This window comes from Doryrhamphus excisus, chromosome 20, assembly GCF_030265055.1.
Source record: "Doryrhamphus excisus isolate RoL2022-K1 chromosome 20, RoL_Dexc_1.0, whole genome shotgun sequence".
Taxonomy (NCBI): Eukaryota; Metazoa; Chordata; class Actinopteri; order Syngnathiformes; family Syngnathidae; genus Doryrhamphus; species Doryrhamphus excisus.
The window spans coordinates 11,125,908-11,150,849 of NC_080485.1; the positions used below are offsets into that span (position 1 = coordinate 11,125,908).

The 24,942-nt window shown below is 41.3% G+C and overlaps 2 protein-coding genes across 9 annotated transcripts in view; both read right to left on the bottom strand.

Moving 5' to 3' along the window:
- Positions 1 to 508: 508 nt before the first annotated feature.
- Positions 509 to 4,144, bottom strand: aftphb (aftiphilin b). Of its 2 annotated transcripts, none has more exons than XM_058058236.1 (6): positions 3,999 to 4,144; positions 2,660 to 3,545; positions 2,466 to 2,575; positions 2,120 to 2,246; positions 1,271 to 1,356; positions 509 to 1,193 (listed from the first exon to the last, which is right to left on the bottom strand). In XM_058058236.1, exons 2-5 carry the CDS (start codon positions 3,518 to 3,520, stop codon positions 1,285 to 1,287), a joined length of 1,170 nt encoding a protein of 389 aa, XP_057914219.1. In that variant the 5' UTR covers positions 3,521 to 3,545; positions 3,999 to 4,144; the 3' UTR covers positions 509 to 1,193; positions 1,271 to 1,284. The 2 variants fall into 2 exon arrangements, with proteins under 2 accessions (XP_057914219.1, XP_057914218.1); XM_058058235.1 differs by having other exon boundaries at positions 1,271 to 1,359.
- A 395-nt stretch (positions 4,145 to 4,539) lies between these two features.
- Positions 4,540 to 24,942, bottom strand: part of LOC131108010 (pantothenate kinase 3-like) — a 28,826-nt gene continuing 8,423 nt past the window's right edge. For 2 of the 7 annotated variants that reach the window (XR_009120380.1, XR_009120382.1), the window contains exons 5-10: positions 23,566 to 23,742; positions 22,097 to 22,220; positions 20,659 to 20,784; positions 15,867 to 20,552; positions 14,111 to 14,199; positions 10,595 to 10,769 (exon numbers count right to left, since the gene is read on the bottom strand). Coding sequence is in view for 4 of the 7 variants with exons in the window: in XM_058058594.1 (XP_057914577.1) it covers positions 4,650 to 4,822; positions 4,889 to 5,148; positions 5,215 to 5,901; positions 7,122 to 7,278; positions 7,356 to 7,451; positions 7,654 to 7,797; positions 7,986 to 8,089; positions 10,470 to 10,594 (1,746 nt within the window). In the remaining 3 variants the exon portion in view is untranslated. Of the gene's footprint in view, positions 4,823 to 4,888; positions 5,149 to 5,214; positions 5,902 to 7,121; positions 7,279 to 7,355; positions 7,452 to 7,653; positions 7,798 to 7,985; positions 8,090 to 10,469; positions 10,770 to 12,076; positions 12,729 to 14,110; positions 14,200 to 15,736; positions 20,553 to 20,658; positions 20,785 to 22,096; positions 22,221 to 23,565; positions 23,743 to 24,942 lie in introns of those variants that run through there. The other 5 variants (XM_058058595.1, XM_058058596.1, XM_058058594.1 and 2 more) reach the window with 5 other exon arrangements.

Consider the following 24,942-nt stretch of genomic DNA (forward strand, 5'->3'; position numbering starts at 1 on the left):
AACAAACAACAAGCTGTATTGTGTATATTCACCCCGTCAAGGAGTAACTTGTCAAAAAGCGACTAAAAAAACCTTGTGTTGAGACATTTGCATAATATGTTGATATACATGTGCAGATTAATGATGCACAATAGCACACACAAACGTGTTTTGATTTATTTGTTATTATATGCCTCACTTCCGCATTACAGTTACTGCAAATACGGTAACCCGAACGGGTCAAAAAGAGCAACAACCTGAGATAAAGCTAATGATTATAGTGCAGAGGTTCCGAAGTATGTAGAGACACCAGGAGTGGAGCTGTAATGTACTTTTTGTGGCTGTGTTTTCAAGCCATTTATTTAGGGGGACGTTGCCCTCCCCTTGCCCCTCTATAGAGCCGCCCAGGTGAGGGTAGGAATATAGATCGACCGATAAATTGAGAGTTAATTTGCCTTTTGATTATGCTAAAATGTGTCTCTTGTATCGTCACCTTTCAAAAGTAAAAATAAAAATGTACAACAAGTCATAAGGATCATGTATCTGGTTTATTGTTGTATTTACAAGCATATAACACCTTACAGCAGTGCATTCATTTGGATTCCAGCGGTAAACCTGAAGATGTTTCAAAAGGAAAACTACATAATTTGAATATCGGGTTATGAAAAAAATGAATACATCTATGAGTGAAATACTTTTTATAGTTGATAACTGGTGGCGTAAAGGCACAGATTTGTATGGAAACACTCAATGCCAAGTACTACACTGATTAAAGTGAGTTAAGCTCATGCAGTTGATGTTTCAGTCGACAGCCAGGTGAATAAATACTGTAATAGTTAATAAATATAGAAGTCTTATTAATACATAAATAAAATAAGATGACACAAAAGATAAAAGTGCAAATGAGCTTCAGAAGTGGGGGTGTTGGTAGGTGGGCACAGTGTTTTACTCATAAAGGTCGTTGATTGTTTTGACTGCACATTTTGGATTGTGGTTTTTCAAAAATACGTTTCTCATCCATTGCCTGGAAGCGAGTACACAGAGTGAATACTCGGAAGGAGAAAACACATCCTACAGAGGGTAGAGCACAAACTAACAAGGTATAGCACTCATTAGAAGAGTCCACGTACTGCATGGCAGGTTGAATTGACCCCAAAGCAGGAGACGGACCGCCCTGAGAACTGAGGACTCTCATCCAACAGGCTGGTGATGAGCTGATGTTAGAAAAAAAATATATGAACTTTTAATATTCATATTAGAGTCGTGCTCTAAAAGGTGAGGTTGAACATACTTGCATTGAATTCATTAAGTGTGTGTTTGGGCTCCGGAGGTGGTCGCTGGTGTTTGTCCTGGGTAACAGTCCTTGTTGGGGCCCAGCTGCTAAAAGAACAATGTTAAAATAAATGGATAATAGGATCATTCATTCATTCATTTTTTACCGCTTTTTGCTGGGTGCTGGAGCCTATCCCAGCTGTCTTTGGGCGAGAGGCGGGGTGCACCCTGGACTGGTCTCCAGCCAATCACAGGGCACATATAGACAAACAACCATTCACACGCACATTCATACCTATGGACAATTTGGAGTCGCCAATTAACCTAGCATGTTTTTGGAATGTGGGAGCTACCCACTCAATCACTGTGCAGCCAATACACATCTTATTTAGTGTAATTTTGATCGCTGCCAAAGACATATTTATGTGTACTTTAAGTTTCCTTTTTTTGTGCGCAAAGAGGAGATGATGCGACTCCACAATAGAAGAGATCAAGTTTGGTGCAGTTTTAAGCCGAAGAAACGGCCACAAAGTAGGCAGAATTTTTTTTTGTATTATGTATTTTATCCAATAGAAATCCATACTCTGCAGCAACCAGGAAGTGAAAAGGCAATTTGGAGTCAATGGACAATTTGGAGTCGCCAATTAACCTAGCATGTTTTTGGAATGTGGGAGGAAACCGGAGTACCCGTAGAAAACCCACGCATGCACGGGGAGAACATGCAAACTCCACACAGAGATGGCCGAGGGTGGAATTGAACCCTTGTCTCCTAGCTGTGAGGTCTAACCACTTGACCGCCGTGCCGCCCAATAGGATAATATATTTGTAATTATATATAAATAAATCAAAAACACAATAATAAACTCACAGTGTCCCTCGTGTTGACACCGAGACACCTCAGGAGTGTCCTGTTGGCGTGGGAAGCTCCCCACTGAAACATGAGGCCTGCAGCACCGTGGATGTCCTGATGGGGTCGCCATAAGCCTCGTTGAACTCTGATGAAATAATGAACCAGATTGTAAAGTGCATCTATTGATAGAAAGCATCACAATTTCAGCAACCTGTAAAAGCGATAATACTATATAAAAAAAGAGTAGTCCATGCAAAGCTTGTATAGTAGTACAATATAGGTTCTAAAAAAACATATACCCTTGGTAAGATCAACTGTTTGCAGAAATGTGAGGGCTGTACTCTGTATTGTGATTTTTGAGTACCTCTGAATTGTGGTCTTCTCCTCCTCCTGAGGATGAAGCAGAGCACCCAGACTGAGCACATTCTCCTCCTCAGGTGGGACCGCATCCGCTGGGAAAGAAACCTGTAAGAGCTGATGGACAAGGTAAAAAAAAAAATAAAGTTAGCATATGACATGTTCTGCTTAGCGATGGTCTTCCTCAAGAACTGTGACCACCTGGAGGCTGCTGACTTGTTCTACAAGCTTCATCTGAGTGTCTTTAAACTCCACCCACGCCCTGCCGCCATCTTCCTGTGGGACTGCCGAACAGAAATCTGCAAAGCTGTCACTCGGTGGGAGACCCGGTGTCTCTCCATCAACGCAGTTGTCAAACCTTTCATCGTTGAACTGCGAGGACACGTGGGAGGTAGCGCAGGTTCCCTGAGATGCAGCTTGGTCGCCACGGTGACAATACGTGTCCCATTCAAACAGAGACTCGTCTTCATCACCGGTCTGATCCTCCTGGGAAGCGAGAGAGGACACATTTGGTTCCAAGTCCTCAGATGTACCCTCAAAGGAGACATCATCGCAGAAGGAGTCCAGGTCTTCTGTGGTGGACTTGTTAAGAATGTGTTCCTTCTGCAACTTCTTGGTTTTGTCCTGAGATGTTTGGTGAGGCGTACATGCACAACGAGATCTGGGCTCGGCGTCCATAACGACTTGGCGACTTTCTCTCAAACTGCTGGAGGGCTTCGTGCCCACCGCAGCGCCACCCAGTGGAGCGAAGCCGCAGCACCACGGGTGAGCCGCCTGCTCTGTAAACACAGAGAAGTCAGCGAAGCCCGTTTCCTCTGCAGAGCCGCAGAAACCGTTGGTGGTGCATAGGTCCAAAGATGGCCGCCCTCCTTCCACAGTCTCACTGCTGGAGTGTTCAGTTTGGAGATTAAAGCTGGACTTGAGGAATGGTGGCTCGGTGGAAGCGGGAAGGTCAAATACAAATCCCCCAAACTCATCCTCCTCTGATCCTGCCTCCCCCATGTCATCGTCCAATGGAGGGGGAGCTGATGAGTGCTGATAGGGCAGAATGTCTGGCTCCATTGCTTCTACTTGAAGGCTTCATTCACTTTAAGGAGGATAAAAGTTACATACAGAGTTAATAGATTGGAAAATAAAACTACTGATGTTTACCAACACATTACTAGGCTATTAGTAGTAACAATATTGTTGTTTTTCCTAAGTATTTAGGATAGCAAACTACAAACTCAATAACAAACCATGCTAATATTAAGCAGATAAGGATTATTACGTAGCTCTGGAATGACAGGTGTCACAGGTGCCCTGAATGTGAATCCATCAAAAACAGGACGGTAAAAAAGGAGACTAATTGTTGTGAAGTTAGACTTTAACACAAAACATAAAACACACGGAAACTAGCTAATTTTCGTTTTGCAGGGAGATTAGCTAACGGTAGCTATCTAGCTAGGTTAGCCGGTCACTATCGCTCTACAAACTAGGGCGTATTACTTAGTAGCCAAACAAGAGACTGACATTAATTATAACATATTAATGTATATACCTTTAGTTATTGACGTCGGTCCATCTATTGATGTTGTTCAACTGAGCAGATTCGCAAGCAGCGGCCATCATCAACCTCCCAAAATCGCTCTCTGAATTCAGTAAGAGCTCTCTCTTGTACACGTTCTCCATGTGCCAAGAAGGCGCATCTACAGCAGCTTCTATTTTGCTCAAAGTCAACAGCGACTTGTTAATAGACGATCTTCGTTGAAGCCCAATTTGTTAGCTAAACAGTGCCTTGGCTGTACACTGCCCTCTTCTGTACAAGAAGACAACTACAAGCACTTAATGCTATTGTTAGGCTATTGTGACACTATACAATATTGACAATATTGTATATTTATTTGACAATATACAAATTGTGCCTTGATTTGGGGTTTCATAAATAAAATTAATGATTCTAGTGAAATATACTGTATAATACTATACAGTATTATACTGTATTATAATTATATAATAATTACCTTATAAGGTTTAATAATGCAGAAAACAAGACATTATATGTACAATTGATAGTGTAACACATGTTTAGTCATATAGTTTATTTCTTACATATTCATAAGACATGAATCCAAATAGAAATGACAGGGTACCATAAAGAAAATATATATATTACATATATATTTAAAACATAAATAAGCATTGTGCAGCATCAGATAATGCCTTGTTGACATTCAGCAACAACATGTTTGGGAGAAGACATGTTTGTCTTCCAGGAGTGTCTGACCACCATGGTGGTGGCTAGAATTGCTGCGCTGCATATAAAGGAAGCAGCGCTGAGGAAGAAGGTCCCTGTATAGTTTTGCGTCACGTCGACTAACCATCCTGGAGACAGAGCGAAAAAATGCCGGTTAAGATTTTATCACACAGTTTTACAAACAAATGTCTTACCGCCGATTGGTGGGCTGATAAGGTAAGGGATGCTGTGCAGGAAGTAGACCACGCCCAGGGCAGAGTTGAGGTCGTCTGGGCTTACCACATCAGAGGTCACCACGGGAATGAGTGCCACGTATGCACCTTCGACGTAGCCGTAGACGACTGCAAACACCACTAGAGGGGTGAAGGATTGCAGGATGGGGACGAATAAACAGCTGATGCCTTCCACTGCTAACATGAGCATGAAGCTTAGCATCCGATTCTTGTTCAGGCACCTGCAGCGAAAGGGTTCTATCATTACCGCCCTGTAAAACAATAGCTGTACCCTGACTTCTACTTACTTCCTGTCCGTGATCCACCCAAAGGTGATGTTTCCCACGATGACGCTGATTCCAAATATGGACACAAGAAAAGCGGCCTGTTTGTTCTCCACCCCTTTACTGATGGCGTAAGGAACCAGGTAAACCATCGGTGCGCTGCAGGCGTATGCCATAAACAGGAAGCACACCGCCCAAATGATGAAGTCAGGAATAAGAAGGAAGCCAAAGTCTTGCCCTGGCTGTAGGCAGTAACAACAACCTTGTGATGAGGTTTTGGTGTTTGCTGAAGGTTCAGTAAGCGGGACAACTTCTTCATCCCAATTTGTGGTTTTGCCGTCTTCACTCTTTGTGCGGACAATCTTGTTGTTGAGGTTATTGCTCTCTACCAAGCCCTGCACTCGATTGGTTGGCTTAGTGTCTGAGACTTGCATCTCAACAAGCACTGCCGCTTTTAGCTTGTCGCTGGATAAAATGCATCCTCCTAGCTTCATGTTCGTCAACCTGGCACAGGGCTTGCTTGGCAGCATCCCCGTATTGCCCGGTACTTGTTGGTTCTTCTGAAGGTCACAGCTTTGGAGCGCTCCATTGGATATGAGTGGATACTGGGTGTAGCCGATGCTGCTGATTTCCAATGACTTTGGATCCTCCTCACAATGACTGCATGGGTCTTCTTTGGCGTCACCTTTGTCCACATTGCTCTCCCCTGTCCTTGGAAATGGGAAAGCACAAAGGAAATATAGTTTTGTACATGAACTAACGTTTGCTCTTAAGGTTGTTGCTCACGGCACAGTATCAATACAAAGATATCAAATGTCAATATGTGGATGTATTGTTTTGCTATGGCAGACATTTTAGTATCAATACACCATTATAAGCATGAGGCTTTGGTATTGTGTTACAGTATTTTGTGGTTTTGATAGTAGTATCAATACATCAGTGTCAAATATCAATATCGTGTTGTATCATTATCAGTGTTGGGCACGTTACTTTAAAAAAGTAATTAGTTATATTTACTTCTCAAAAAAAGTAACGGTAAGTTAGTAAGTAAAGTAAGTAAGTTACGAGTACCATTACAGAGGTTTGCATTTATTGCAGTCGACAGGTGTTTCTGTGGGTTTGAGTTGCTCACACAAAACGTGGACAAAGTTTTTTTCAGGGACATAATGTACATTTTACCTTTGACATCAACGAAGTTAAAGTAGTGTCTGTACTTCCATTTAGCAAACGCTGTCTTTTCACTAGAGTCCTCTTCACTCATCTCTCTATGCTGTATCTACTTCCTCTGACTTTGGACGTGCTCTAAAACACCCGCCCACCCAAGTTCTCTGATTGGCCGAAGACGTAATTTTACTAAACATTAGCCAATCCTCATTGCTTATGTGCTCAAAACACCCGCCCACTTAACTTCTCTGATTGGCTGAGGAAGCAATTTTACTAAAAGCTGAGCCAATCCTCATTACCTATGTGGTTATCCCACCCCCTCGCTTGTCAACACTCACACGCTCACAGCGCTGCAGACTAGTTATGAAGTCGGTGATATAGTTTTATTTTTAGTAACGTGCAGTAACGGGGTGTCGAAAATGGTAACGGCGTTATGCTGACAGTAAAAGTAATTAGTTAGATTACCCGTTACTGAAAAAAGTAACGGCGTTAGTAACGCCATTTTAACGTTAGTAATGTTACTTTAAACGCCATTATTCCCATCACTGATCATTACCCATTCACAGTACAGTATCAATACACTAATTACAACAATGTTATGTCTCATGCAACAAACCAGTACCCAGCATCAATATTACAATGATATTGTGCTAAATTGATGTATCGTTCTTGCTTTCTGTACTGTATCGGCACACCAGCTCCAAATATTGACATGCTGATGTGCCGTATCACACATTCAAGCCTTTAAAAAGCAGCAGAGATCTGACCTTTGACCAGGGGTGGACGGCACGGGCCTCATCAAAGCGCCACAGACACACAAGTTTGACACAAAGGCCCCCAGGACGAGCATGGCTCCTCTCCAGGAGTACTGATCTATGAGCAGCTGTGCCACCGGGGCCAGGATGAAGGTGCCGATGCCGGTGCCTTTGGATATCAAGGAGGAACATAAGTGGCATGTTGATAGGAATGACAGTACGGGAGAAGAGAACATGAGATGATACCAGAGAGGGCGATGCCATAGGCCATGGCTTTCTTCTCATTGAAGTACCTCCCTACCATGGCGATGGGGGGCGTGTAGCTGAGAGCAAAGCCTATGCCTGAAAATGAATGGCCGTATCAATGTTTTTTGTATAATTACTGCTCACAGTACAGTATAGTATCAACACACCAGTAAACACACCAAAAGTGATTTTGTGAAGTATTAGTATTGTATCACTTAATATCAATATACTGTACAGTACAGCGTCATTTTCGGGTCCAGAATCAATGAACTGATATCAAATCTTGATATCAACACACCTGAGAGGACCCCTAGAGTGACGTAGAGGTGTTCCAGGCTGGTGGCAAAGCAGCTGAGGATGAGACCGACAGAAGACAAGAAGCCTCCGAGCATCACCGTCACTCTGCATGAGAGACGTTTGGCGAGGAAACTGCCCAGAGGAGCTGGAAAACATATAGTCATTGCTTTAAAGCAGTGCTTCCCAAATAGTGGGGCGGGCCCTCCTGGAGGGGGCGCGGGGAACTGTCGGGGACACACCACAGGCTTTCATTTTAATGCAGACCTAACAACATATGCAAATTTATAGTACTTATAGTACTTTATAGTACTATAGCATGGAGGGTGGGCTTACCGCAGAACATGGTAGTGCAATCTATGAGACTGTTGATCCAAGCCGTGGTGGAATAATCCCTCTCAAAGTGCAGCTGGAGTTCCACAAAGAACACGGAAAAGCATCTATATAGGAAGAAAGAACATTTGCATTTTTCAACATAAAGTAGATGAAAATGTAAGTACCATAAATTAGTGTATATGCTACAACTTTTTGCGGCTTAAATAGCAGTGAAGCTAATTAATGGCTACATTAGCCATAATAGCTACTGATTGTTTAAATACTGTGCCGCTCTCACGTCACTGAGGGAACAATAGCTCTTATTTTGGCATGAGCGAATCATGATCTATGGGTGCATTTACATGGCGCTTCCTGAAAACACAGGAAGTCATTATACGTATGCATATAACAGTATGACAACATAACAATCTGACTCATGGCGTCATCGTGCTAAGAACACTTCACTAACAACACTAACCTCATCACACAACAAATCTCAACTCTCAATAGGTTAGAGTGCTGCAATGTCGTCAGCCTCCCTCTTATGGGTTGCTGTGTGATGAATTTAATGTTTTCTAAGATGGCACATTGAGTCAGACTGTTAAATTGAGTAATGGCCGCTTGTAATTTCCAATGGATTGACAAGCTCATCATGAGCTTTATTTATTTATCATATATCATGATTGGCTCCTGTCAAATAAAGAGCTGCCTGTGTGCCACACAATATGTATAAATCAGTTTTTTCTTCTAAATTTAGTGGGTGTGGCTTATACATCTGAATTGACAGTCCATGTACAGTATATACAGTGTGACATGTTTTGATTGGACAGAGTGTCAGGTCATGAAGTGCATTTCTTACATCTTGAGCCTTGCGTAACCACGCTTATATAATTCCAACCTTATGGCGTCCACTTCCCAGTCTGGGGTGATAAACACCTCCTCTCATTCTTTTATCACCTCACATCTGACACTCATTCACTCCTTTATCTTTGTCTTTAACATGAGCTGACCAACTGAGCAACGTTTTGAAACTGTACGACATTGTCACTGCACCATGTACATGTTGGCTCTTCACTTGTCAGCAGTTTCTTGTTGTTTTGAAACATCTCCCGCTTGGCTGTTTAATAGGAATAATAATGATGGCGACTTTGGAACACATGTATTCTTGTCTATGTCACGTTGGATTCCAAAGACACACATCATTGTCTTAATTACTCTTACCATGCAATGTGGGAATCACAGACACAGACACACACACACACACACACACACACGCAACCTTTCCTTTTCCGCAGTATGGGATTAACAGGTGCAGACTATGCAATGTGGGAACCACAGACACACATCTAGACTTGTTGTTATTGTATTGTAGACTAAAAGATTCATTGTCACCTGGTGGGTCGGGACCCAAAAGTGGGTCACAGCTCTATCCTGGGTGGGTCGCAGACAGAAAATTACATTAAGTTATGTGCCCCACCCCGCTTTTACTCATGTTTTAACTGTGTATTAACCAATGAATGTTGTATTTTGTTGTGTCTTCTATTCTGTTTACTTGCTTTATTCAACCTCATTCTTCTGTAAAGTGTCTTTGAGTAATTTGAAAAGCGCTATACAAATAAAATGTATTATTATTATTATTATTATTATTATTATTATTAATATAGTACCAATGTCTAAGTTTTTTTATTTGGAAGCAAAACTGTCATCACCGTGGGTATATCATCTTCTTCCTTGATACACATCTTCATTCATTCATTCATTCATTTTCTACCGCTTATCCTCACAAGGGTCGTGGGGGGTGCTGGAGCCTATCCCAGCTGTCTTCGGGCAAGAGAATCCTGGATTGGTGGCCAGCCAATCACAGGGCACATATAGACAAACAACCATTCACACTCACATTCATACCTATGGACAATTTGGAGTCGCCAATGTTGTTGCCATGTTTTTGGAATGTGGGAGGAAACCGGAGTTGGCCGAGGGTGTAATTGAACTCCTGTCTCCTAGCTGTGAGGCCTGTGTGCTAACCACTCAATCACTGTGCAGCCAATACACATCTTATTTAGTGTAATTTTTATCGCTACCAAAGACGTATTTATGGGTCCTTTATGTTTACATTTTTTGTGCGCAAAGAGGAGATGATGCAACTCCACAATAGAAGAGATCAAGTTTGGTGCGGTTTTAAACCGAAAAAATGGCCACAAAGTGGCAGAAGTTTTTTTTTTAATAAGAGGTCGGCATGTATTTTATCCAATAGAAATCCATACTCTGTAGCAACCTGGAAGTGAAAAGACATCTTGCCGTGTCACACGGCTACACGGGACGAACATCTGACTGGGCAGTGGACGCCATAAACTAAGGGACGGCTGCGAAAAAATGAAAAATGGCTGGGATTGAACATTGATTGAATGTTAACAGCACTTGAGAACTTTTGGATTAAACGAACGGGAAACACACACAACACACACTCATTTTCATATTGTGTGGTCAAGTACAGACTATACACACCTGGTGACAGCCCGTGTGCAGATGGTGGCGAGGAAGCAGCCAAACACGATCATCCAGCCCCAGCCGCCTTCTGGAGGGGCGGTGACCTCGGGCGACCTCTTGCCTTTCTCCATCTTCTCCTGCATGATGAAATTTGTGGTTCCAGCCGATCAGCAGCATCGGTGGTGCCCCTCCCTCCTTTTGCAGCCCCCACCACCTTACGCTTCAGGTGCAAGTCAGAAGAGCTCAGCTTTGTTGAGTCAGAAGGAAGTGGATTGGCTCCATGAAGTTGTGAGCTTCACTCCTCCTCTTCCTCTTGGGCTGATGAGAAACACACACCAGCAGATTGCAGTCATTTGGGAGTCAAGTCGGGAACAATTTGAAGTCATCCGTCAATCCAAGGATCCAGGTGCCACTTCTATTTTACAATTTTTAAATATACCATATATAGACGTTATATGTTGTTATCTAGCCGCTATATATTGTACAACAAGTTATATGTATTTAAACCCTTATGTTATAAGTATATATTTTATAAAACACCACCAATGCATTAAATCAACCCAAAATATGCCACACACACACACACACGTCTGAAAATCTATTTGCCCAACACTAGTCTCTTTAAAAACAATAGCAGAACATTAATATGACCAATGAAGGGTTGCGTTCAAGGACACCATGCAACTTAAGTTGATTTCATTATTTAAAAGTGCAAACAGAAGTTAATTGGAAGTCTGATATTTCGGAAATGTGAAAACCGATTAATTTTTTAAACTTTAATAATGATTTGGAGTGCATGAGAAAGGGGAAATGAAAACACAGCTCACTTAGACTAACTAAGTATATTGCACAACACAGCAGCAACAGAACCAATGTTGTAATAGCTGTAAGGAGCAGTAAGGACGAAGTTCATTGAAAAGAAAATTACATTAGGAAGTTGCCTACAGCCACAAATAAAGCTAAAAAGAGACCCCATCGTTTTTTTTTTCTTAAACACTTAGAATAAGCATTATTATCTTGTTGTAGGTGTATAATATCTGATACAGCCGCTGCCACACAGGCCACAGAGGTCAAGGTGTTGTTTACTCTTATCACTGCAACAATATACCGTATGCATACACAAGTCGCGTCAGTCACGTGACCTCTGCTTATGCAACAGCGTGTCCACCAGCTGAGCAACAAGCCCGAACAGGATAAAGTTCTCAGTGACGGCAATTTGCGTGTTTGTGACCGATACAAACATAATGTGCTGTCAATAAAGAATGAGACACGTGACTGTCGGCAATGCAAAGCCTGACACCGCGTTCCTCCGCCTGCTTATTTCCATCTGAAAAACACGCTCAATAACTCTTTTTCTTAACTGAACACCTGACGCTAGTCTTATCATTGTTTACAGCAGGGATTCTTTGACTTTGTTACTTCAAAAACCCAAACTGAAGCACGTAAACTTGATTAAAAAAATGTATCATAAATTGCCATATCACCAACATGTATATGTATATGTATAAACAAATAAAGAATACAACATATATTAATGCTTTGCATGTATTCTATTGCATATCCAAATAAATAAATTGCATATCTACAGTAGAAACACCCTTCATCAATGTGTACATATTTTTTTCCACACAAAAATCCTGAAAAAAAGACGCATAAGAGACGCATTTCACACAGAACCCAGAACAGGCTGTAAATGTGTGCACTGTCAGAGTCCCACAATCAGATAAGTGAATGGCATCAGGCTATGTGACATATAAAACACTTAGCAAAGCAGCAAAACAGCACAGGAGAACAGGATTTAAGGGGATGAGAGTTTTCGGGATTCTGTGTGAAAGCGTACCCCACTCAATTCTCCTGCCGGGTTGAAATGATACATCGAAAACAATATTTTACGTCTGATGCTGACATCATCATGCATTTCATGTTTGATTCCGGGATTCTCAATGTGCGACTTTCTTAGATTCTGTGTGAAATGCACAGATGTGTTAATGGAGGTATTTACTGTTATAGATGACGTTGCAGAATTTTGCCGGAATGTGGTAATACAGTACAATATGGGTCTCAGGTGTTGAAATGTGACATGTCAGTCCCAAAACTGTGTCTCGCCTTTGTTACAACACTGATACTATCCAAAAAAAAACCAAAACATGGTGGGCCTACTTTGACCCCAAAATGCCTGACCTCCCATCCTGTTGTTCCAGATGTATCATCAAATATTCTGATTGCAGGATTTTTTAATGTGCACGCATTCACAACAGGGTCCCATTTTGCTGGATTCTGTGTGAAAAGCAAAGATGAATCAATGCAGGATTGACTGTTTACAGATCTCATGTGACAATTCTGAAGGAGAAAAGGCAACACAGGCTATACTGTCCTGCCTCTGCTTCAGCAGTGATACTAACGCCAGGCGTTAAACTTCACACCTAGGTCCTGAAATAGCCGGGATACACTTTCACAAAAGGTCCCACCACTGTTACAACCTCCTGGAATATTGAAGAGGTTTTCTTCAAACCCAGTAGAACCTGTCACAAAGTGTGTCACTTTGACAGGTATTTTATACGTCAAGAGACTGATTGGTGAAAATTATCTGGATTCTGTGTGAAATGCACAGATAAGTTAATGCGGGATTTACTGTTATGGCAACCAATTTTGTTGGTTCTCTGTCGGAAAGGCTACTTCAGTCTCGGAATTGGTGGACACTCTTTGCTCTGGTGCACAAGTTTGACAGGATCTCTGTGTGAAAGAGGCCTTGTTTTTATAGTATAATGTTCTACAAGATAAACAGAAATGTTCCGGTAAAATGGTGGTGTCTGGGTGATATGTTAATTAGCTGAGGAAGCTCCACCTCTTGCACTCATGTCCTTTAAATGAATGTTTGTGTTGTTTACATTTGCAAAAAAAAAAAGCCCACCAGCTGTACACTGTTTGCATTCAAAGCTAGCCACTCTCGTTTTAGAGCGAGTCCATCATGCATGATGGGCTCCCAGAACCTGGACAAACAGGTAGCACACACGTGCATGTGTGCGCATGTGTGTGTGTGTGTGTTGATAAGAAGGTCAGGGAGGGCAGTGACCCCCCCCGGCTTTAACGAAAACTAAATGTACTTAAAGCCACTAACAGGTGTACAAAAACACATGTAAGCGTGTGTAGATGAAACTCCAGCAGCAGGGTCAAAGGTCTATGTTTTTTTTTTCTTTCCTCTTTTTGCTTTGTCATCTGTTGCTCGCCACGAGAGGTTATTGAGGCAAAAGCAAAATGTCGTAAAGTTTGAATGACAGCAAAAATAAAAAAAAAAGGCTAAATGAACACCCCTGTTTGCACAGATGTTGCCCGTTAGAATGCCTGCTGGACGACATAGCGGGCATCACAATGATTAAAAAAAACCAAATATATAGCATGTTTACATAAAAAATAATTAAAGACAGAAAAGTCTAAATAAGTCTTAAAAATAGTGCATTTCAAACAAAAAATATGTATTGGTTCTCTACAGTTTTTTCCTTGCCTCTGTCGCAAAAAATGCTTGCCCACATATTTTTTTTATGTTAAAAAATTTTTTTTTTTTAAAGCAATTAAAAAAAACATCCTAGCATTACAGTGATAAAGCAGATATTACTAATAAGAATTGTTATTATTGTAATAATAAAACAAAAAAAACTCACCTGTTTGTGGTGTCACCTGGCCATGTCTCTTAAGCCGGTCTACTGTTCCTGTTGCAGCGCCTTCCGTCAACACCCTGAAGGTGCTCGATCTGCAACACATGTGGGTCAGCAAACAACATAAATGAGCTGAGGGAGTGAGGAAGGGGGGAGGAGAATCCCTTTTTCTCCCCCCCCACAAGGGAAAGCGTCACACGGACCTGGGAAGTGAGTTCCCTCATTTTATACATGACATGTTCCAGGCATGATGAAAGACTTTAACATGTCATGATATTGGAATACTGTTCCTTGTATTCTTTTTATTTATCTTTTTAAAAATTTTATTTTATTATATTGTATTCATATTGCATTGCATTTTAGTGTGTACTATGGAGACTATGACAGCCTGGTCCAATGGTACATGGAGTATTACAATTGCCAACTACACAACCACCCCAACGTAATATCTAATAGTACTAGTGTACAGTTATTAAACTGTATCCTGAAACTGGTTGACAGAGCTTAAAATACGCCCAAATCAACACTGAGGGAAATACAAATACAAGATAAACACTAGATATTAGGATATACAGTGTATATTCTATGGCGCTTATCCTCACTAGGGTCGCAAGTATGCTGGAGCCTATCCCAGCTGACTTCAGGCGAGAGACGGGGTACACCCTGGACTGGTCGCCAGCCAATCACAAGCTAAAAATGTTAGTAGTAAAAATTGTTCCATTATTTTAAGAACTACAAATAAACTTGATTCATATTTAATTTAAAATGGAATGCTCAAAGTGAATGGACAGACTTCTTCCAGAAGCCGGTGTCTGATATACTCCAAAACTGGTCTAAAGTGCAAATGTGACATGACAAAATTCACTTAAGAACAGTATTCCATCCTTTATAGCGGGGATAGGTTCCACAATTTATATACAATTTATATATTTATTATATATTGCTACTGTTGTAACATTTTGCTCATCCTCATAGTCCTTCATGAACCACGTATTCCTTTACACTTTATCCCATAACGGCGTCCTAGCAATCAAGAGGAAACACAACAGTGGTGCACTGAAGGCGATTAATTGACAATGGTCTACAGCCAATCAGACCGCAGAACACAATGGCGGGTTTGATAATGTCTAGACATGTCCAGACACATAGTATGTTTGCAATTGTTAGGTATGTTTAAAGGATGTAAACCCCCTCACAATACATTTTGTACACTTTTTTCACATTGTTTAAACACTCAAAGTTCAAATTTCGTTTGAATATTAATGATCAACCTCTTGGACCTAAGAAATTAAGTGACTTTCATTCCTCTGACTTCCCTCTTACCGGCGCCGTTTGGCTGTAGCGTTTCTGTATCCTTGTTAAAACTATTATACATACATAGTACATTATATTTACATTGTTATATATGTTATATATTGCTCCTGTTGTTTCGTTTTACTCATTCTCATAGTCGTCTATGAACCGCACATTCATTTTCCGTATTCCATAATGGCGTACTAGTAATTGTCAGAGGAAGAAGCTTGAATTTGTGAAAGGTGAACCATGATGTAGCATGGTTAACTTTTTTTTACAAGTTAAAAACAACAACAACTTACTTTCAAAACTTTAAATAAGTCTTCATACTCCAGAAAATTCATTAAAATGAACTTTTAATTGAATATCTTACACCAGAGATCACATTTTTTTTTCAATTACAGTTCAGGAAATAACCTCATAAAAAGGTCGTCAAATCTCCACCAACAAAAGCGTGTGGTCAACTTACTTTGCGAACAAGTGTGGAATTCATCATCATTCAAACGAGCGACTCGACGGATCGCTTGCTGGTGTCGAATAGATCATTATTACTATTTACAAAATCTCTGTACAATACACACATACACACACACACAAACAATAAAATGGGACATGCCAGTCAAGCATTCCAGTTAAAAGGCCATCAAAAAGGATGTTACATCACCATTAAAATAATAGCAATAAGGAAATGTCTTTAAAACAAAGAGAAAGTTGTGCAACATGGGAGTCTATATTATGTCACGGCTGATCCGTGTAGCGATAGCCGGGTTTCACGGTTACATTTCTGTTTAAAAGAGCACAAAAACATCCCGTCCACCTTTAATAGTGTTTATAAATACATCAGCAGGACACAAGTCTTTCATTAGCGGACTGAGGGACAAGATGGCGAGCCTCATGTGGACGACAGAGAGCATTTGTGTTAGCATTGACGCTAACACAATGATACTCTCAAGATTTCAAAAAATGCTCAAAAGTAGCAAATGAATCAAATTAAGTTGTAAAAAGGTCATACATTGAATTTGACAAAGTATCAAAATGAGTGAGTTGACATACGAGATGGGATTCAAAGACATGGTTCCAGCACTTTTGTTAGCATTTTCGCTAACAGGGTAATCATCAAAAACAAAACCGGGTGCTTTTAAAAAAGTAGAACATTACAAAAATATGGCTGATAAACAAGATATCAAATTAGTGTGATTTGGGATTCTGTCATAGCATTCAGTCGTCAATTTAGAAGAATTTGGCCAAAGTTGTGTCGTTTTTATTACGGTTCCAGCACATTGTTAGCGAACTGTTAGCATTTTAGCTAGTAAAGAAATCATTGTGAGAGAGCAAACAAAACAAATTCTTGTTTTTTGACTAAACGATTTCATACAGTGTGTTTTAAAAAAGTAGTAAACAAAAACAATAAGGCCGTTAAAAGGTATCAAAATTGAATTTGACACGATATCAATAGTGTATGACTCAGGATTGGTATCATAATTGTTAGCAAGTCATCGCAGGCAAGGTAGAAAAACAAATTACTTAAATAAAATTGCTTTTGCATTGTTCTAAATGTAGTACAGTGGAGTCTTGGTTAGCATCATTAATTCTGTAAGCAAAACAAATGCTAACCAAATTGCTAAACCAAAATGCTAACCATTTTCCCCATAAGAAATCATTTAAATCAGATTAATTTGTTATACAAAGTCAAAAATGGTGTTCTCTTAGTTTTACAATTATACTTTGACAATCAGAAACCAATCAGAAACATATAAATGATGAATGAACATTTATGACTTACCTATTATGACATGATTGTTGATGTATTGTCTTTGGAAACAGTCAATGTTCAGTCAGTTAACCTTAAATAAAGGTAAAAGTAACCTTAAATGTTCATCATCGTTATTTATATTCATGAATTGTAACCGACTTCCAGTTCTGGTTGTCGTTTTGTTTAGCTAGCTGATAGGATGCTAACATAAATAACAAAAATACATTGAGAACACGGTTGGATTCACACAGTGTATTAGCAACACAACCAGCCGCACCTCATATTGTATGCTAGGTGGAGAATATGGCGGACATTTTGGACGTTAACCGAAAAAGATGCTAACCGAGTTTCCACTGTACAAGCAAAATGTAAGGCTTTTACAAGAAATGTAATTGAATTTGTATCGAATGAGCGAGTCGTGACTTGACTGTCGCCTTTACATTCGTTGGGCCTTCATTTAAATTGGCCGCATTGTGTCGTTACTCTTAAAATCAAGCTAACCCAATAGAAAATGTAGTGAATCTAACATAAGGGACGAATTTAAAGGAAAACGCGTACAAAGTTTGTCGTTTTGGTTGCTCAATATCATTTTTATAAGTACCGTAACAACACATTATCGTCAAAAATTGCGATAAATTATGCCCGACATATGAGACCGTCCAGTATATTATCCCTCTGTTAGCAAAATCTAAACACATATATCTCCACAGGTGATTCATTTGCATAAATTACATCATAACAATATTAAATAATCTTTAAAAACACATCACACACAAACTCAGCAGCCTTAATCGTCATATTACCAGGACCTGCACACAATCTGATGCGATCCAATCCATTAATAAATTAGTCAAATTAAAGTAAGCATTGTTATTCTTTGTATTGGAGCTCAATAGCCGGTGCAGGTGTAACTTATGTACGAGTTCACAAGTTTGCAGATGTTGTAGTTCAACAATAAATATAGTCCATAGTGGATTTCAAAAGGGGTGTTTTTCAACTTTAAAATGCTTTACAAGGGGGGAAAAAAAGGCCTTTGAGAGAACATGTAAACCACAACGAACATAAAAAAAAAAAGAGTTTTATATACAGTATCGTGTAGATTGTTGAGGTTTTTTCCCCCCATTGTAGTACCGCGACATAGCAGAGGGCTTCTGGTTTAAAAAAAAAAAAAAAAAAGGAAAATAAACAACATAGCAATGGAGAAGACACTTTGAGAGGACATGGAAGCATCAAGACAAATGAAAGCAGGCAAGGGTGGCGGTTCGGGGAGGTGGGGGGGAGGGCATCCTGCGGGTCAAGGCTACCACTCCATCAAGGCATAAACCGCAAATTAACGACTTGGACAATAGACCAGGATTGCCCGAAACCATGTGACTTTTCGGATCTTGTCGCAAGAGTCAAAACAGTCAACAATTCGATTTATTCGAGTTCTAAACGACTTCAAGTCTGAGATTTTCTTCCCGTCACTTCCACCGTGAGATAATGACTACAAATGACGCAGAGTCATTAAAAACAACTAAGAACTGGAAGTACACCAGCAAATAAACTGGTTGCCCTTTCATTTTGTGGTCAAATTATCCTACGCTAACAGGATACATGACAAACCCAAGGCGTGTTTCCCCGAGTCAACAATGTCATGTGTTTGCTTCCGGTTTCTGTGTCAACCAAGTGATGTTTTCAGTTGGTCAAAAACCTGAAATGTGCCAGACATAAAGCGTTCCAAATGTGTGGGGGTGGGGGCGGCGGTTACTGGACAAACCGTACTTACAATGAAAGGTCCGCTATGATGTATCGGTAATGGGTTCCTGGAGGCTTTTATGATCATAGACATGCTCAAGTTGGCTGGTTTCTAGTCACAAATGGAAGAAAAATACAGTAAACCTTGGATATATCGGACTCGGATATATCGGAAATTCGCTCACAACGGACAGATAAAAAAGAATTTTTCTGTAATGCATTTCCAATAAAAATTCATTGCATATATCGGATTTTTTATAACAGATTTCGCCTATTTCGGACAAAATCTCCAGTCCCGTTCCAATGCATTTCCATTAAATTTCCCTCGCATATATCGGATGGCCGCATCGTGGGGCTCCGATTCGCCGAATCGTGACAGGCCGCTATACGACGTCATTTGCAGCGTTTGCAGCGTTGCCTGCGCGTCCAGGTACATTGGAAACATAGTCAAGGAAGTGCCTTTTTATAACGGATAAAATCCGATTTACGCATATACCGGATATAAATCCGATATATGCGTAAAACGGACATTTTCCGGTATACGCATATAACGGATTTCGCTTATATCGGACAAAACCAGTGGGAACAATTGAATCCGATATATCCGAGGCTTACTTTTGAGATAAGAGTCACTGAAACACACACAAAGCAGGCTTCGCTACACGTCTTACAATAAAGCTCGGTCAACTACCAAGACTCTTGTGGGGACTCTAACAGTATAAGATGGGATCTTTAATTGGATGCTATTTGACTCCAATGTGTTGCTGAGAGGTATTTAAGTGAAGAAGAAGGGCGTAGAGGCGATGGCACAACATGTGGTAGAAGGCGATAGTTGCCAAGATACGTGACAATTAAAGCGACGGGCGTTACGGATCAAACGGTTTAACCTATTATTATTATCGGTTTACGTGCGTCTTGGTCCATGTTCCTTTAAAAAGCCGAACTCGTTCAAGTCCTATTTATTATACTTGCACTTTGTGGGTCTTGGTCCGGAGATGGCACCATTCATTCCAGTGCTTTAAGGGGCCGGGCGATGGAGAAGGAAAAAAACCAAACAAGGCAGCAAAGAGGCGATGATGTACAAAAAATGTGAACGTGAAGCCTGGAAGACACAGTGTTGGTCCTGCGGAGGCGGTCGGGGGGGAAAAAAGACAAGAACAAAAAGGCCATGTGCAGTTTCCTATGACACCTGAAGGGAGCAGCGTTACCGTATCCCATGGAGGACTGCTGTTCGAGTTCCTGCTGTGTGTGTGTGTGTGTGACAATGCACCGTTACTTCAACACACACAGGTGGCGCCGTCTTGAGGGCGTGCTGCTACAGTAGCTCATCACACATTATTAAAAACACATTCTGTTCCAGGGGAGGCTCACAGGCAAGGACAGAGTTAATTAGCATAAATTAGTGATTAGAATATTCGAACCTCTACGACCAAGTGGGAATATTAAGAGTTCTTTCTATTTACACACGTTCCCAATGGCTTTTCCCACTTTTCCCAAGCGTGTCTTGGTGGTTCCTTTAGCAGCCACTCAGAATGAGCGGCGACAGCAGCATCGAGAGTTGGTGACATCACAGTTGAGGGACAGGGGGGGTGACGTACTGATGACTCACAGGTCCTCCGTCGTTTTGAGAAGCTCCATCAATGCACCCACGGCTCCAAAGTAACCCTGAGAAGACGTGCACACAGAAATGAGAGCGCCCTTATGATGTATGGGGGGGGGGACACAAAACGAGTGCGCTTTAAATCCCAATATGTCACGATGGCGGGCTTACCTCATGTTCCAGGAAGAGCGCTCGTAGTTGTCCCTTGGACCAGAAGTCCATGGCGTAGGCCAGCAGTTTGGTTGACACGGTGTTGATACGGAGGAAGTTGCCGACAAAAACCACACGTTCAATTTTCTGCCAGGTCAGATCAACAATCAATCAAAACCTGTAACAATGCTTAGTCAGCATCTACACATGTAAGACAGTAAGACATCGTTTAAATCATCCGAGCATCCCAGGCTGCGGACACCAGTGTTGCCAACTTGGTGATTTTGTCGCTAGATCTGGCAACATTGCAACCCCCTAACAGACTTGACAATAGCCATGTATACATGGACCCAAATATTCCAATTCCATTTGGTTTATTTGCTCAAACGGAAAGAATCTAACCTTTGTATACACCTCATTCTGAAAGAAAAGTGCCAATCCGAAGGAATATATAATCGGATTCACAGGGGTGGAATATTCCTTTCCCCAATCCGATTGAGGTATCTTGTACCCGCTCATGGAAAACTTGTCAGGGTGCGTTCTTCTTCGTGGTGTTTTTCTTCTTCTGTTGTTTATTGGCGGTTGGCAAGCAGCTTTCAGTGTGCATTACCGTCATCTGTGGAACAGAATCTAAACCCTTCTATACGCCATTCACAAGTCCAGTTTTATTAAAAAAGAAAATATATATCTATATAAAACATGTCCAGAGTTTAATTATAAAATATTAGCAAGATTGAACTTTATTTTTTCTGTTCCCGGATGCGTTCTTTCAGCGAATGCTGAGATATGACGTAACACGCAGCTCGAGATGTTCTTCGATTTTAAAAAATGGAGGCCAGCAATCGGCACTGGACTGCTGCGGAAAGTTTGTTTTTGATTCAAACAAAATTTGGACGAACGAAAAACTGGCAATACGGAGTTATTCCAACAAGTGAAAGAAAACTCGGAGAAGTCGATATCACGTGATGTTGATGTTTACACTTTACTGCGCATTGCCCCATTGACTATTCTGGTTGATTATAGTGGCGCATGTAGACACACGATTGGAATATTCCTTTTCATGTATACCATTGCTTTCGGAAAAGTCATTCGGAAAGAGGAAAAACTCCTCATATATTGATGGGCAAGAAAATGGCTACACAAAACACACTGAGCTAACTTACATTTTTTTAAGCAATATAAAGAGTAGACATCTTTTAAAATGAATCCTGAATCCCAACATCCTGTATTTCTGCGCTGTTGTTGCCTTAATGTGCGTGTTTGCTGCAGCTCAGCATGCCATGATAGCCCTGTACAATGCTGCTTGATCGCCATGCCACAAGGCAACACTGTAAAGAAGCTCATTGCACGCAGAGAAGAGGGGGGGAAAAAAGGCCGGGTTTGTCTGCTGCCGGTGCCAGTCGGTCGGTTGCTATATGCAAAAGTTATATGTTGCGCCTTCCTTGGCCAACAGGCTTACCTCGTTGACGGCACACATGCGAGCTATGGAGCCGATGTTGTTAGTGATGGTGACCAAAGTAGCTCGGGCTAGGTCCTCTTTGCTGATGGTGTCGCGCTTCTCTTTGCTCATCATATGACCAAAACTGCACAGATATGTGACAGAAATGTAAACATGGATATTAGACACAATGAAGAGTACTTGTTTGAGAAAACGTTTGACCACAAAATGTGATCAGAATGTGGCAATGGTGATAAAAGTGGTTTTTGTTCAACTTCGCTTTATGAATCAACCTTTGAGCTGAGTGTTAGCAAACCGACGACAGATTACCAGGCAAAGGTCTTGCGGTGTTTGTGACGGAATATTGGCGTAATACAGGGATCACCTGCACAGTCCAATCAGATCCAAGAGGTCGACTGTGCAGTCGGAATACAGTAAATGTACGCTATTCCATGTGAGTGATGAAAACAATGGACGCACATATAAAAATTCATAATTTTGGTTAGCGGCTGCACGGCGGTTGAGTGGTTAGCACGCAGACCTCAGACCAGAATTCAATCCCACCCTCGGCTATCTCTGTGTGGAGTTTGCATGTTCTCCCCGTGCATGCATGGGTTTTCTCCGGGTACTCCGGTTTCCTCCCACATTCCAAAAACATGCTAGGTTAATTAGCGACTCCAAATTGTCCATAGGTATGAATGTGAGTGTGAATGGTTGTTTGTCTATATGTGTCCTGTGATTGGCTGGCCACCAGTCCAGGGTGTACGACGCCTCTCGCCCGAAGATGGCAGGGATAGGCTCCAGCACCCCCCGAAAATGAATGAATTAATGAATTTTGGTTAGCCTCAAGCTCTATAATATGCCTCTCACCATTATTAACATTTTTTAAATTCAGTTATACACATTAAGAAACAGTATAAAGCATTGGACTTACAAAACCTCAATTTACACAACATCTTGTCAAAGCATCTTCCTGCTGGAAAGTGATGAGTGAATTGACTTGTAGTAATGAATCTAGCAATTTGTTACTACATCAAATCAAATTTAAAAAAAAGATTGTGTGCGTTGTGTGTAGATGCCAAAACACGGATTGGTGTCGTTGTTATTAAACACCAAAGTCTGACTCCCATATCTGCATGCTAGCATGTCTTCCAAAAGTTGATTGTGCAAATGGTCCCAATGAAGTGGCTTGCTAGTAAATGTTGTGCATTATATTATAATAGCCACACAAAAAAGGTTGTGTTAGTCTTAAGAACAGGAAAAAAATATCAGGCCTTCATGCATAATAACCAGCTCGTAGCGTATGTGGTTTTATGTTAAAGCGCCATGCTGCTGAGGCTAATGTTTGCTAAATGACAAAACACAAATAGGGGATGTCTGCGACAGAGGTGACGACACATCATAAACAAAACCCAGGCTTTCTAAGGTCACGTTTGACATTAAGTGCGCGATTAATGCAAGAGGTGCGGCCTTGCCCGCTTGGGACTCACCTGGATGCCACAATGGAACCCTGCAGACCAAAGCGCTCGTAGTCTCCCCCGTAAATGTCCTTCACCAGCTTGTCCACGTTGGTGGAGTCGCCTTTGCTGGCCATCTCCAGAGCCTCCTCAAACGTCTCGCAGCCGGTCAATAGGCAGCAAAGGCCGAGGAATGTACCACCTCCCAGACTGAGGGGGAGAAAAAAAGAACAATTATGTCATTAAATATGTACAAAAATATAAATTGTGGCGTCACAGCGGTCGAGTGGTTAGCGCGCAGACCTCACAGCTAGGAGACCAGGGTTCAATTCCACCCTCGGCCATCTCTGTGTGGAGTTTGCATGTTCTCCCCGTGCATGCGTGGGTTTTCTCCGGGTACTCCGGTTTCCTCCCACATTGCAAAAACATGCTAGGTTAATTAGCGACTCCAAATTGTCCATCGGTATGAATGTGAGTGTGAATGGTTGTTTGTCTATATGTGCCCTGTGATTGGCTGGCCACCAGTCCAGGATGTACCCCGCCTCTCGCCCGAAGACAGCTGGGATAGGCTCCAGCACCCCCCATGACCCTCGTGAGGAAAAGCGGTAGAAAATGAATGAATGAATATGAATTGTACTATATGAAAGAAACATATATAATTCAAATCTACTATTCCCAGCTCTAATATTCATCCACTTTCGTTTTCGTGCATTGTTTTTGTTTTTGGCATCAGGGAGCTTCCGACTGTAACCATAATTACTTTTAACAATTAGTTTCAAACACATTAGACAGAAGCCACACAATAAAACTTGATTGTGGCGACAATGTCAACTGAATAAATAAAATGCATCACACTATGCAGCACAGTATTGACGAGTAAATCGGTAACCGTTCGAATGTGACTAATAAAACAGTTGTTTACATAATGTTGGTCGGCAGGCCACATCCCACCCGCCAGTTATCACCCAAATAGTGTAAATCATTCAGTCAAAGCAGAGAAGTGCTCATTCATGCAGTATTTCCTCCGCGCTCGCGGGGGTGGGGGGGTGGGGGGGAACAGCGAGGCATATGCATCACAATGAAGCAACGGTAGAAGACATTAACTTATAAAACGCAAAAAATTGGACTTTGAACAGTGAACGCAATGGGGGAAGTCAACGGAGGCACAATGTTGTGCACTTACCCAATCTTCCCTGATTATTTATGGGTGGGGCGGTTCTGGATTTTTGTGCAAAACTGCACTTCAGTGCAGTACAGGAAATATGAATCGATTATCATTGACAAGGCCAAAAACAACAACAACAAAAAACAAAACATATCCATAAAAACCCTTTTTAAAATTCGTACAATATTTTGAACCAAACCATCTGGCCCTTGGACAAATGTAACCGAGGACCCCTGATGTAGGTC

What these genes read in the sequence shown, in the direction of transcription:
- aftphb (XM_058058235.1), bottom strand. Translation starts at nt 3,520, where the DNA reads ATGGAGCCAGACATTCTGCCCTATCAGCACTCATCAGCTCCCCCTCCA. An exon ending in GAGAAGACCACAATTCAGAG is followed by an intron (nt 2,247 to 2,465) that starts GTACTCAAAAAT and finishes TTATTTCATCAG; the next exon opens with AGTTCAACGAGGCTTATGGC. An exon ending in GTGTCAACACGAGGGACACT is followed by an intron (nt 1,360 to 2,119) that starts GTGAGTTTATTA and finishes TTGTTCTTTTAG; the next exon opens with CAGCTGGGCCCCAACAAGGA.